Source organism: Spermophilus citellus (genome assembly GCF_964194105.1).
Source record: "Spermophilus citellus genome assembly, chromosome: 7".
NCBI classification, from domain to species: Eukaryota; Metazoa; Chordata; class Mammalia; order Rodentia; family Sciuridae; genus Spermophilus; species Spermophilus citellus.
Window position 1 is genome coordinate 134685522 of NC_138188.1, and position 14705 is coordinate 134700226.

At 36.5% G+C, this 14705-nt stretch overlaps 1 protein-coding gene across 1 annotated transcript in view; it reads left to right on the top strand.

Moving 5' to 3' along the window:
* Positions 1 to 543: 543 nt before the first annotated feature.
* Positions 544 to 14705, top strand: part of ROBO1 (roundabout guidance receptor 1) — a 385179-nt gene continuing 371017 nt past the window's right edge. Inside the window, exon 1 of the mRNA XM_081301295.1 lies at positions 544 to 677. Within this exon, the coding sequence (XP_081157421.1) occupies positions 623 to 677 (55 nt within the window). The 5' untranslated portion in view covers positions 544 to 622. The remainder of the gene's footprint in view (positions 678 to 14705) is intronic.

Sequence of the window (14705 nt, forward strand, 5' to 3'; positions counted from 1 at the left end):
AGTCGCTGTCGCCGTACCGCCCCCTCGCTCGCCTCCTGCGCGCGGAGTCACCCAGGCACACCCCCGGCACCCCGAGCCGGTGCTCCGGAGCTGCTGCCGCTATCTTGACTGCCATCGCCGCCTGCGCGGGTGGCCAGCTGCTGGCTTGGCTCGCCTGTACACGGAGAAACACTTTTTGGCTCTCCTTAATCCGGTCTCACACCCCAACTTTGCCGCCCCGCGCCTGCCCTCTCAGCGGCGCTCGGGCACACGTTGTGGGGGCGCACGCAGGGAGGCTCAGCAAGACCGTGGAGGCAGGAAACGGCACAACTGATCCTCTGCTTCGGCTCTTTGTTGTTCGGTTTGGATGGTCCTTGGAAGTGGCTGAGCCTCTTCGGAAACCCCGGGGGCCGGAGAAGACAAGCCTAAGAATTCTTCCTTTGCAGAGGGCTCTTGAGATATTGACAATCGTCTGGAAGGGTCGACAAGTAATTGCCCTGAAAACTCCTGGCGGATTGACCCACGTTGCTTATATTAAGCCTTTGTGTAGGTTTGTGTGGTTGTGTGGCTTCATAAATTTGGGAACCCCATTTCTACTCCATTCTCTTGGCATGAGATTGTATGCAGGATCCACCCGAGGACAATGATCGCGGAGCCTGCTCACTTTTACCTCTTTGGATTAATATGTCTCTGTTCAGGTAATCCGCGTCTTTTCTTCACCCTTGATCTCCCTTGCTCGACCCCTCTCTACTTTTCCGAATCAAACCGCGCACAGCATTTTGGTTACCTCTCCCTTCTAAGGTCGGATGGGGCTGGATCACTGCACAACTTTTAGGCGAAAAGGCTCCTAGTTAGTGTTTGAGGTTTGTCCCTTTCCCTCCATCCCCCAAACTCCCCCCAAACCTCCTCGCAGACCTCGGCCTTTCACCAAGTTCAGGGCACGCCCTACTCTGGGCAAAAGCTAGTCTCAGCACTAGGGTGGGAGGAGGCAGCGGTTGGCGGTGAGCTTGGGCCCCCAGGACCAATGCAAATAAGTATCGTCCACCGGCTGGTTCCCGGAGCCGAGCGGAGGATGAGAGGTAGATGGGCTGGGATTTGTGACCCACAGACTTGCCAGGATTCCAGAACGTGGTCCTCCAATCCACCCCTCCTCTTCAGAGCACAAGGGGTTATTAGTAGTTGTTTTATGTAACCAAAGTCTGTAATTAAATTCGATTCTGAAGAAACTTCAGGAAATAACTCCTTCTTATGATAGGATATAAACTAGCCACTGCCTGACTGAGTTTAGAAAAACAGGCGATTGCACATATCTGAAAGGGAACTGTTAGTTGCCTGGGAATTCTCTTTGGCGAGGGAAAACAGAATTGGGATTTTTAGGATTAATTAAATCGTACTGAAACTCCATATGAAGTGTTGGAAAGATGCTGCTACGGGAACCTTCTGGCAAGAGTACGCCCTGTATCTACACTTGGAAATAGTTTTCTTGTAGTTCCTAAGAAACTTTTTTATTATGGGTGAACCGAGCCACGACTCAACTTTTGTTTCTTTCCTTTAGGTAGATTCTGGTTTCAATCATGGATCCAATTTCAGGCCTTAAAACACACACACACACACACACACACACACACACACACACACTGTACCTCAGGGAATTTTTATAGTCCATGCTGAGCTTCAAGTTGCATCAGGGCCTATAGGTTAGAGTCACTCAATTTGCATAATTATGAAATCGTTTTGAATGTTAATTTGAGCCTTTTTGGTTTATGGTAATCCATTATGTTTTGAGCAAGGATTTTACTGACGCCAAATAATTAATGGAACATGAAAAGAAAAAAAAAAAACTACATCAGCTAACCTATGGCAGATAAACTGCTAAAATAATTGAAATCCATTGGATGTACTTCCTGGCTGAAAGTTACTAGGAACATTTGAACTAAATAAGAAATTCATTAATTATTATTCCTTTAAAGAAAACAGAAACTGAAGGGTCAGTCTCATATCTCATGTATGTCAGTCACAGTGGATGGATCAGTACATTAAACTAACTCTTTGGGGCCACCTTTCCCCACCTCAGCTTCTCCTTTCTGTTAGGCAGCTTTTCCCTTGGTTTGCATAACTGAGCGATTGAATAGCTTCTCCCCCCCCCCCAGCCATGGATGCAAATCAAAAACATTAAGATCTGATCTCTCTATTTGTCTCTCTTTGCGCTGTCTCCCCCTAGTTTAATTTACAGCTTCAGATACCTTTGAGATTTTTGTTGATTCACCTTCTCAGTTAAAGTTTATTCACGTGTGTAAAGTGAAGTGTCAGAGTGATAAATGACTGGAGGGGCAGATTACTGAAGATAGGGGGATTAATGGTCATTAGTCACCGTTTGAGCTCAGTTTGTATATGTTGGGACATTTTATCATGGCTGTAGATTAAAGATAGGGTCTCACCAACAGGATATGGAAAGCTGGTCATGTCAATGTGCAGATTCTGTCTCTACTGAAGAAATATATGGGGGGTGGACTGTCCTATCAGATTTAATAAATTGTTAGTATTTAATATCTGAGGATTATTATTTGAATAGATGCATGTCATATTTAGAATCTTAAATTAATTTCTTGATTCATTTTTCTTTTATTTCCCATTTTAGCCATTGGTGATCTTTTAAACCTAGTTCCCAATAGGTATATTTATCTACTTTGTTTGCCAGGTTCCAGGCAAGAGGTATCTTTGAGTTGCTTCCTCATATTTAACCTGAAGGTTTTTTTTATCTTTCCTCTGATAACTTTCACTCCTGTTGTATATCTGAACTTGGAAGGGTCAGTCAAATCATTGGGCTGCTAGGGTGATTCAGTGACAGCCTGCTATTGTAGAGCAATGCTATTGATTTGAATAAAACTTCACAGAACTCAGATAAGTAACTGGTAACTTGGGTGTGCTCAAGACACCTGGTCAGAGAATGAATGAAGTTCTTGAAAGATTGTGTTTCATGTCTTGCCTCAAGCCTAAGATCACAGTCTATCTCTTGTTAATGGAGTGTATTTAAGAGAAATGTGGTGAGCTTAAATAAATCAAAGTGTACTGAGGGGCTAAGGCACCTTCAACAAGATTTAACCTGTAAAAGCATCTATTGGTTGTCAGTTCTTTTTCTTTCTTTCTTTTTAACTGGCTGCCAATTTTTAAAAGTCCTGTAGTTTTCTTCAAACAAATTATAATCTCCATTTTGGTGTGTTGATGGCATACTTAACATTCAGTGTTAAGTTTGAGAGTGTTTGCATTTTATGGCCCTTTATTTTTTAACGTAATGCTATAATATAAAGCTTTTTAATTCTGTGAAATAAAATTTGAGAAAGGTGGGAATTTCTTTAGAAATTTATTTTTTAAAGTTGAGTCTATCTAATTAGTTTGTATATCTCTGTTCTCCTCTTTGTATAGCTAGACTTTTGGTGAGGGGTAGGGATGGGGAGCAGAGGGAGTAGCCCTGAAAAAATTCTATGTTCTATCTGTAACTGATTCCTCACATTCTTCCTGCATAGACTTCCTCTTCTCAAATCCATTTGCTAAAACCTGCTTTTAAGTGAAAAAGTGATTGAATTTCAGGTCAAACTTAGGATGAGATCTGAATTTGAAATAAAGTGACAGTTCTCTAATGGTCTTTGTTTTTTGTTTTGGGGGACTGGTTTTTCTTATTAAGATGAGGGACTTTTTTAGATTTAGTTTTACTATTCCAGGTACTTTCTAGGACTCAGGTTTGTCTCTCTCATTCTGTCTCTCCACCCCATCCCCTACCCTACTTCCCCTTTATCTGTTTCTGGCATAGTTCTTGGGTAATTCCAACAAGTGCTCTTTAGTTTCTTTATAATCTTACTGGCTTTTAAATACACATACCTGAATGCTGTGATGTTTTTAAAAATATCTGTATTTCCTGTTAATAGGCCCTCTAATGCATAATATATGCATGGTTAAAATGTTTTAAAACAGAAGTTTACCTGAAGTTTTTTCTTGATTTTTTTCTATGACAACCCTTGTGAGTTAAAGTGGTATAAAATACTGAATTTCAAACTAACAATGTCAGTTGTTTGCTTATTATTATTCAGTTTTACATTTACTAGATTATATGTATATAATTAAAATAACTGTACAACAGAAATAAGATTGGAAGAAAATTTAGGATAAGAGCTTTTACTGAAGATCATAGGTGGTTGAGTCTTCATGTGCTAATAAGGTAATACTTATTTTAACTTCTGACCCTTTTAAAATGTTTAATTCTTAACATAAAAAACATAAACTGCCTTCCAAACTTGATTTTTTAATGGGAAAATATAATGGATTTAAGTTGACCTTCAATTAAAATCAGGACTAAGGTAATCTATAGAGCAAATAAGAAATTTGGGGGGGCTGGGGATGTGGCTCAACCGGTCACACGCTCGCCTGGCATGTGTGCGGCCCGGGGTTCGATCCTCAGCACCACATACAAAAAAGATGTTATGTCCGCCGAAAACTAAAAAATAAATACTAAAAAAACTCTCTCTCAAAAAAAAAAAATTAAAAAAAAGAAATTTGGGAACAAGAAAGGCAAATGGAAGAGAAGAGCATAAGAGAAGTATAAGAGAAACAGATCCACAGTTAAGCTAACTTTAAAATATTTGTAGGCAGGGGATGTTAGAATGTAAGTCAGTGGTAGAATGATTGCCTTCCATATACCAGGCCCTAAGTTCAATTCCTAGTACTGCAAAAACATAAATTAATTGTATAATATAATATATTATAATATAATATAATATATTAATTGTATAATATAACACACACACACATTACATGTAGATATATATTTATATTTTATGAAAGTTTCAGCCTGATCTATGTCATCTAATTGTACCCTCTGATCATACACAGCAAAAGAAGCAAATTGGAAATGTGGATTTCTGAAAATATGATATCAGTGTATGTACTCTATATTTCAACCCTATAAAGAACTAAACATTTTGCATTTTATAAAACAAAAACCAATTTGAAACATGTTTAAATTTCTAATGAAGTGTAGAAAAAAATTTAAAGCTCTATTTAATAAGATTTTAGAATATTGACTTGCCTCTATAGACAGAGGAGTGAAAAACCAAGTAGTTCTGTGTTGTAACATTTGCTTGGAGGAGACAAATAACATGAAAGACAGAAATAATTCAAAACTGAGATCTAGTTCAAACTTTGTGTACAAAAAAGGAACTTTGGGATGTCCCCTAGTAAGGCCATGAAGCTATGACTGTCATTCATGGGAGAAGCCTATGACATAGGTGCTATTAGTAGTAGGATATTATTCTTATTTTATGGTTATGCAAACATTATAAAGAAATTAGGAGATGTGAATGAACAGGGATTTGAAACAGGCTGAGTCCAAATCTCGTAACCACCTGTCCTTTCCTAGTTTGAAAAAGGGATATAAAAAATTTAGAAAAAGATTATGGTTCAATCACTTTTTATACTAAAATATGTCCCAAAAATCTGCCTAAACAAAACTATGGGTCTAACAGTTAAAAGTTTGGAAGGGAGCCATTGTTTTCCTGTCGTTAATAAAATGGTCTTTAAACTTGTATGTTATCAGGCAAGACAGTCAGTTCTTTAAATCTAACCATTTCACATTTAGCTTTGGTCCTGTTTGCATTTTCTGGCCTGTTGCAAAGAGGAGACAGAATACTTGTTATGACACTGTCTGATGCAGGTTCATAGATCCCAGGTTGTGTTTGGAAAATGGATGCCATTCTCATTCATACACACTTGAGAGAAGATTTCACTCTGAGTCCAAAGGCAAATAATTGGTGCTTGTCAGAGAAGAGCCTGTAGAGAGACAATCATTTCCCCTGTGGTTGCTCTTACCCTCTGGGTTAGGTATGAGCTGGTGGTCATTTAGTCTTAGATGAGCCTTCTGCTTGATTGCTGTTCACAGATGACTCACTTCATGGTTACTGATCATGGAAGGGTTGAGCATTAATACCTGGTTGATCAGCTGGTTGGAAACTGCTTATGCATAGCCAATAAAGTTGCCATCCTGTGGAGATCAAAAGACCACCTCCCTTCTTTACAATTCTGGATTAGCATGGTTTCCTTTCCCCTGCTCCCTCCACTTTTTAGCCCTTTCCTTCAATCTTGCTGTTGAAGAGGAAGAAGAAAAAAAAAAAAAAGATTACAGTGTACAGGGAGATAGCTTTGATCTCTACTTCTTTGCCTTTTCTTCTCTGTCTTTATCCCTCCATCCAAAAGGCTCTTTCTAACACTGGGAGGTATCCTGTTGCTGGCTTCATGGGAGAACTCAGTCTCATTTCCCTTCAGCCAAAACAGGCTGCTACAAATCCTGTACTTCTGTGATTTTACTTGGCTTCCAAACATCTTATGACAGTGTTGTTCCACACATAAAATAATATTTTGAACAGCATGACTGTGCATATCTTTCTGACTTCATTCAAGTACCTCTGTGGTGCTCACAGCTGTGCATGGCTTAGAGCTGGGAAAGAATATCTATTTATTTTATTTAATTAATTCATTTTATTTTCTAAGGGTGAGTGTATAGAAGGTAAACAATTGTAGAAAATGTTCTTGGATCATGAGCCCCATGCTAAATAGTCTCCAGGCTTAATGCCTGTCACCTAGTTTGACACTTAAATGAAGCGTTAAAAGCACCATCAATGGATACAAGCAAATGTCAACAGAGCAGTGTGGTTCTGTGTTAAGTGGGAATATAATCTTTTTCTGTCAAGTGATTGATTTGTATGCATCATATAGGAACTAGCTGACTGGATTTGGTTCCTAGTAATACATTGTATTTTGAGGCCATATATATATATATATATATATATATATATATATATATATATATTTTTTTTTTTTTTTTATTGTGTTAGCCATATAGTAAAGTGGAAGAAGGTTTACTAGAAAACATATTTTAAAGCACTTTAGGCAATAGTAACTCGTGGTTTCTTTTTTCTGAGATGCTCATGATTGGATTTCAAAAAGTTTCCAGCTCAAAGTATGTCTATCTTCAACTCATCTGTATGGTACCTAAGAGTCAAGGACAACTTGTCTACAGTCAGCCATGGAAGACAGAGTCCTCAGGATTTGCCCCCACAATTATTTGCCAGGACCTCTGAGAATACTAAAGACCCAATTTTATCACTCTTCTCTCCACAGACTTCTTTGAATGTGAGACGTAGAATTTGAACAATAATGAAAAATCATTTCAGTTATATGTTATCTCTTGATTTAACTTAAAATTTCAATGAGGATAGCAAGGGACAATGTTCATATGCCCATGAGGTTCTTTGTAACATACTATATATGGCCACAATTTATGTGCCATTATGGGGGGAAAAAAAAAAACTTGGTATATTGTATTCCTGGATTTTAGTAGGAGAGGAAACAGGAGGCCAGAGTTGAGCTTCCCTCCACAAAAGTGATTGAGGCTCTTTAATATCATTAGAGATTCCAGGGCATGAAAAGGAAATGGGGCCAAAGAATGACCGAATCAGGTCATGACTCTCTTTTTTAAGATCATTTGGCATCATGTGATGTCAATGAGATAGGCTCTTATATTTTCTAGTTGAAAATATGGTTTTCCTTTTTTCAGTAACAATAGGCTTATTTTTAATTTGGCTAAAAAAAAATCTGTCTATCTGCAATTCTTTTCTTATAAAATAAAAAAGGGGCTTTTTAGTTTCCTGGATGTAAACTTAGTTTTGTTTGCTCAGACTTGATGTAAAAGACAGGCTAAAATGTCACTAAAATGGTGCTTGCTCATAAAATAAAGTGAGTTAAAGCACATTTGTAAGTGTAAACTGCACACCTCTGGGTAGCTTTCAACTACTTCAGTTGTTTGGTTTGGGAAGTAATTTCAGTGTTTCCACACCATTCAGTTAGCAAGTTGTCCTTATCAAGTAAACTGCCTTGTACTGGTGGTGGAAGAGAAAACTCATCTGTAATTCTCCTCAAATCTGAAGAGGAGGAAAAGTTTCCTAGCTATCTGATATTGAACTTGGGGGCTGGGGTTGTAGCTTGGTGGTACAGTGCTTGCCTCACTTGTATGAGGCATAAGGTTTGATCCTCAGCATCACATAAAAATAAATAAGTAAAATAAAGATATTGTGTCCATCTATAACTAAAAAAAAAAAAAAAAAAAAAAAAAAAAAAAACAACTCTGGAGCTATACCTTCCTTAAGCTAATGAACTTGTTCAGTAATATATTGCTAAAACCTCTACAGGTAAAAGAGCTAGCTGCTAAATAAGGCAAGTAACTTCAGGGATAAATTTCCTGCATTAACACACTTTCAGAGTGTTTTTTGTTTGTTGTTGTTGTTTCAGCAAAGAATCTTTGGAAGAGCTTGTAGACAACTCATCAAGGTCACCAGCTACTCTGACTCATTCTTTTAAGTGACCTAGAGTCAATTTGACTCATAAGAGCATGTCCAGAAGCATTTATGTCTACCATCCTAACCTTTGTGAATGTGTGCTCTATGAGCTGAGCGTGCCCAGAAATACCTGTGCCATCTTTCCTTCTTGAACTGTGACCTTAAACTGAGCAGGCTAAAAATGTGTACCTTAAACTGAGCAGCTTAGGAATGTGTCTACCCATAGAGTGCTTTCCTACATGCTTATGTGTAAGCTTCCTAAATAAAATTCTCCATGCTTCCATTCCTCTGAAAGGGGATTACTTTGGAAATAATCCCAGTGCTATCCCTACCTGCTGTAGGTAATACATCTTTCTTCACTCTTTCAGCTCCTAGTTGTGCTTTTTTTTGGCTTTGCACCCACCAAGATGTGAACCCATTGTCTTCAGCTATAGCAAATAGGAAAGAGGCAAAGCCTTCATTGGGGTATCTGTGCAAATAGAAGGAGCATTCATTGGCATGGTTTTTGCTATTAATCTCCATGAGTTCAGATAGAATAGAAGCATAACGAGTAAAGCTTTTATTTAGAGTCAGTATGGCAAGAAAAGAAAAAAAATACATTGTTTTACTTGAACTTTACTTCTAGGAACTCATCACTTTCTGGGAGTGTGTGTGTATACATATATACATATTTTTTCCATAATGATGAAAACATTATGGAAACACAAGTGATTAATTAAATGATGAATGGACACTGTATAGGCCTACTTGTATACACTAAATCTGAAGGAAGATAGGAATCAATAATAATATTGCTAATAATATGACTAAGAATAGTGATATTGATAGTCTAAAATTTATAGTGTTATTATGTGCATGGAAAAGTGCTAACATGCCTTATCTCATTTAATACTTAAAACAATCATGCTTTATCCATGCTATCCCTGTTTATCAGTATGGAAAATGAGGCTCATGAAAGTCAAGCTCCTTGACTGTCACTGGTCGTTTAGTGAAGTAGAGTCAGGCATTGAAACTGGCCTGCCTGATCTGAGAATTCTTGCTCTCCACAATTATGCAGACACACTATTCTCGTTTCAGTGAGAGTGAATGGATATGAACCTGGAAATTATGTATATAGCAGGTCAAGATGCTTGCTTTGTGAAGGAAACTAAATTGTGTTGTGGTTCTGTGGTAGTTCTTTGTAGATGTTAGATTTTTATATTATATCTTATTGCCTATTCTTCTCTTCTGTTTGCCATATGAAAATTCATAGAAAAAAAGAGTGCACCCTGGTATTACACACTCACAGAACACAGAAAAAAAAAAAATACAGCCCCATAACATGGTTTAGTAGAATTCAGTGCTATTCAACTGGTAGAAAAAAACATTGATCTGATAAGTAACAAGTTTTATGATAGTCCTAGTGTGTAAGGGAACAGAAATTTCCTTATGTAGAAAGTAGCATTACTGGCATCTATCTTCCCTAAGGAACTGATGGTTGAATTGTGGTTTGAAGTTGAGAATAAATGGGTTACTTACTGACAAGATATTATTTCCATGTTTTTATTAGTGCATTATAGTTGTGCATAATGGTGGGATTTGTTGTTATATATAGGTACATGTACACAAATGTAACAGTATTAATTGGCCAATATCATTCCCCGGTATTTCCCCTTCCCTCTTCTTCCTCCTCTAGTCTGTTTCCCCAACCCTACTAATTTCTCTTAGATTTTCATGAGACCCCTGACCCTCTCTTTTTCTTCTTCTTCTCTAGCTTCCACATATGAAAGAAAATATATGTTTGCCTTATTTTTCTTGACATAATGGTCTTAACATAAAGGTTTCTAGTTCTATTCATTTTCCTGCAAATGACATAATTTTATTTTTCCTTGTGACTGAATAAAATTTCACTGTGTATATATACCATATTTTCTTTATCCATACATCCATATATTTTGTATCCGATGGACACCTAGACTGGTTCCATTATTTGGCTATTGTGAATTGGGCTGCTATAAACATGGCTATGCATATATCACTATAGTATGATGACTTTAATTCTTTAGGATAAATACCGTGGAGTGGTATTTATCCTAAAGAATTAAAGGGGTCATATGGTAGTTTTTTTCCTACCTAGTCTTTGAGGAACCTCCATAAGTGGTTGAACTATTGTATGATTCTACCAACAGTGTATTAATGTTCCTTTGCTCTACATCCCTTCCAATATTTATTATTGTTCATATTCTTTTTTTTAAACATTCTCTTTTTTTAAAGATAGAGTGAGAGAGGAGAGAGAGAGAGAGAGAATTTTTTTTAATATTTATTTTTTTAGTTCTCGACGGACACAACATCTTTGTTGGTATGTGGTGCTGAGGATCGAACCCGGGCCGCACGCATGCCAGGCGAGCGCGCTACCGCTTGAGCCACATCCCTAGCCCTATTGTTCATATTCTTAATGGCTGCCAGTCTGACTGGAGTGAAGTGAAATCTCAGTGTAGTTTTTCATTTTCCTAATTGCTAACAACATTGGACATTTTCCTGTATATATGTTGGATATTTGTATTTTTTTCTTTCGAGAAGTGAATGATAAGATATTATTGGTAATAGAAACCTATTAAGCAGAAGCTTGGTTAGAATCTATGATAACTGTTCCTTTGAAGGTATATTATTCTCCAATGACAGATTTTATAGAAAACAAAGAAAGAATGTAGCATTGATTAATATGATACCTGCCAATGAAACCTGAATAAGTTTATAATAGCTATCAAAAACAGTACTGTAATCGATATTCTTTCTGAAGTAATGTAACTGGCTTTACAAAGGGTATTATTTTGCTTTTCTTACTCTTTTAAATATACATTTCTGACTATGACTATCATATAATTTCTTAGGTATGGTTTTCTCAGCTGAAGTTAATTGTCTTCCAAAGTACTTTCCAAATGTGTGGCTGTGATTGTATATTTATGTTCTCTTCTCTATTTCCAAAAGTTTGAGACTTGACAGAGGCTACATGAAGATTAAGTCTGTTCGCAGTGTTTTACTCTAGATCACTAGTCAAAACAGTATCATACCTGAAAACCTCCCTTATATGAGAACTGGTTTCTTATCCTCAAGTTTTTACTCAGTGTCTTAAAAATATACTCCACAACAATTTATTTATTTCAATGAATTCATTCATTTAATGCTTCTTGGTGATTATCAATGGAGCTGAATAACATTATGTATCTGTCATTAATTGGCTCAATTTAGCCAAGCCACAGTGTATTTGAGTTTCAAAACATCATGTTTATTCCATCAATATGTGCAATTTTAATCTATTTAAAATAAGATCATTTGGGATGGGGGCTGTAATTCAGTGACAGAGCACTTGCCTAGTATGTGATTCAATCCTCAGCACCACATAAAAATAAACAAAATAAAGGCATTCTGTCCATCTACAACTACAAAAAATTTTTTTAAAGATTTTTTTAAAAAACATGTTCCACCAAATGTAGAAGAGGCAATATAAAATAAATATAAATTTGGTGATCTGATTCTTAAGAGATAAAGAACATGGTTTTTTGGCTTTCCCTCTGGGGGTATGGTTAGCAGTGGACAGATAAATGGAATTGGACATGATACTGTGTATTATTGTTCTTAACTTATCAGAGCATCATTTGGATGGTATCTTAGACCATTGACCTTTTCTCTGTACTTCTGCCTTCTCTGCAGCACCCTGAACACATGGTCTTTGTCCCTGTTACTGTCTCTGAAGAATCATCTAGCACAATAGGTCCATGTATAATAGTTATAAAGTTTTTCCTCATGTTCAGCTTAAACCTGATTTCAGCTTTGGATATACTGGCCTTGGTTGCACATCCCCATATCTACCCAAGTTAAACCTAATCTAATTTCTATAGGGAACCATTTCCATGTTCAAGACAATTATTGTGTTCATTCTAATGTTCATTTTAGGTCAGCTCTTCTCTAAGTACAGGTTTTCCATTTTCTTCCAGTTTTCTTCTTTTGATAAATATTTTCCTTTGTTAAGCAGTTTTTGCTTTTATCATCTTGAATATCTGTTTTGTTAGTTTCTTTCTAAAGTATAACATCAAGTTAGAAGAATCTGCCTCCATTTTTTATTTAAAAAATATTGATAACTTTTAACTTTATCTCAGTCTTCTCATAAATTTTTCATTTTATCTAAAAGTTCTCTCAGTATCTGGGATGTAATGCTTTCCTGGATTAAGAGGTTTAAGATGTATTAAGGAGCTACGTACTTTATCTTCTCACATTTATTTCCCACTGAACCATCTTAAAACTCTCCTTTCTGGTCTGAAGTCATGATTCTTGGGGAAGATAAAACAGAATTTGTGAGATTCTGAGTGTTTTTTTTTCTTTTTCTTGCTTTTCTTGATAATAGTGTATAATGACTAATGGCTAAAATGCCTAGCAGAGCTTGTATAGGGAGGGAAGGGCCTGTCTGAGGTTCATGGGGTGGTTGGCTGGATCAGGCCATGGGGAAATATTGTTCCATAAACTTTCAGTTGGACATTTAGATTGTTTTTAAGAAAAAGCATAAGCCCATATTTTAAAGTAAGTAATTGGTAATTGAGTCTAATTATTAATAACAGTAATAATAAATATTTACATCAAATATAGGACACAGGTAACTTTGTGTGGCTGCAGAATTGTATCATCCATCCCTGTGGATCTGATATATCTGTTGCCATTTATTCCTGCTCCGAATCCATCACCGTCCCTTTAACTTTTCGTTACACTAATATTTTAGAAATCTTTTCACTTTTTTATACATAACATTAGGATTCATTTTGACATAATTATAAAAGCATGGAATATTAGTTCTAATTCAGTTGGTACATCTCCTTTCCCTCCTTTCTTCCTCCCTTTTTCTTTCCCTCTACTCTACTGATCTTTCTGCTATTTAGTTATACTTTAAAAAAAAATTCGTTTCTGGTCTTTGCTTTCCTTATAGTATCGGTACTAGTTGAATGGTTACATAATGGCTTATTTATTTAACCAAATTCTTCTGTCTTTATTGGGAACTATTTACAGTTTACTAGTTGTATTTGTTGAGCTAGGCAGAGTGATCAGTTTTGTTGTTTGTGTTTATTCTTTTGTCCTAAAGCAAACAAACAAACAAAACAAAACAAAACCACAAGCTCTTTGGTGGACTTAGAGTCCCTATTGAGCTAAGTAAATATATTCTTGAATAAGAAGACGTGAGCAACACAGTCTAAAGTTTTCCTGATTGCTATTAAGAGATACACAACTGTTAAATATGAATTACAGGTTTAGAAAATTGCATTAAAGATATCTGAAGAAATTAAAGGGAATTGAGACTGTGACTGAATAGCAAAGAAACGATCTTCTGCAAGAATTTATTGCAGGATTCTTCCTAAAATCTAGGGTCTCATATTTATTTTATTTGTTTATAGATAATTAATTATTTGACAGAAATATTATCAGGAGAGAAGCTTAATCTAACAGGTCAGCAATAATTTCCAATAGAATATTAAGCAGAAATAAAAATACTTTTGAAATAAAAATGAAATAACTAATAAATAAATAAATAAAAGTGAAAAATGTTTAATTTACGAAATGTTGATTTATGCACAGCTTTTAAAAGCTTATCTAGTATTTCTGTGCAGAATGTTGTACATAATTCATAAGTATTTATAAAATAACATTTGGAGGATTTCTTTAGGTAACATAGAAATGGTATTATTTGCTTAGGTGATTAAGATATACCACAAAGCTATATATGAAGAAACTTTTGTTAACTATCCCCCCACTTCCCCTCCTCCCCGAAAACACACACACACACACACACACACACACACGCACACACACACATACACACAAACCCTTGGTCACTTCTTGCTAGATCTAAGTAAAATATTTCTACACGAAGACATTTTTATTCACTATGTTTTACTGTAAAATGCATAGAATATTTTTTTGTGTGTCTCTATGACTCATCTTGCTGGAATAACATGGCAGAGTCCCATTGGGGATCATTAGGAGCATTACTCATGTAAGACATCTATCAGGGGCAGCCCTCCTCATGCTAAATTCTAGAGCTGCAGCTCTTGAATAATATGAGATGCTCACAGGCTTGAGGCAGGGAATAACGTCTGAGTGGGAGGAGGTCAAGGCACGGGCAGGGAAGAGGTCAGAGGCAGTAATGTGCCCTGAGCAAGAAGAGCTGATTCATTTGAAGCTGGAAACCGTCACCAGCATTTCATTGTCCACAGGAGGCATGTTTAAAGATGAGCAGTATCTGATACTTTGACAAAATAGCTTGCCAATAATAACTGATTTTTCATCACTTGAAGGGATGGCTGCAATTTCCACATTTCTTTG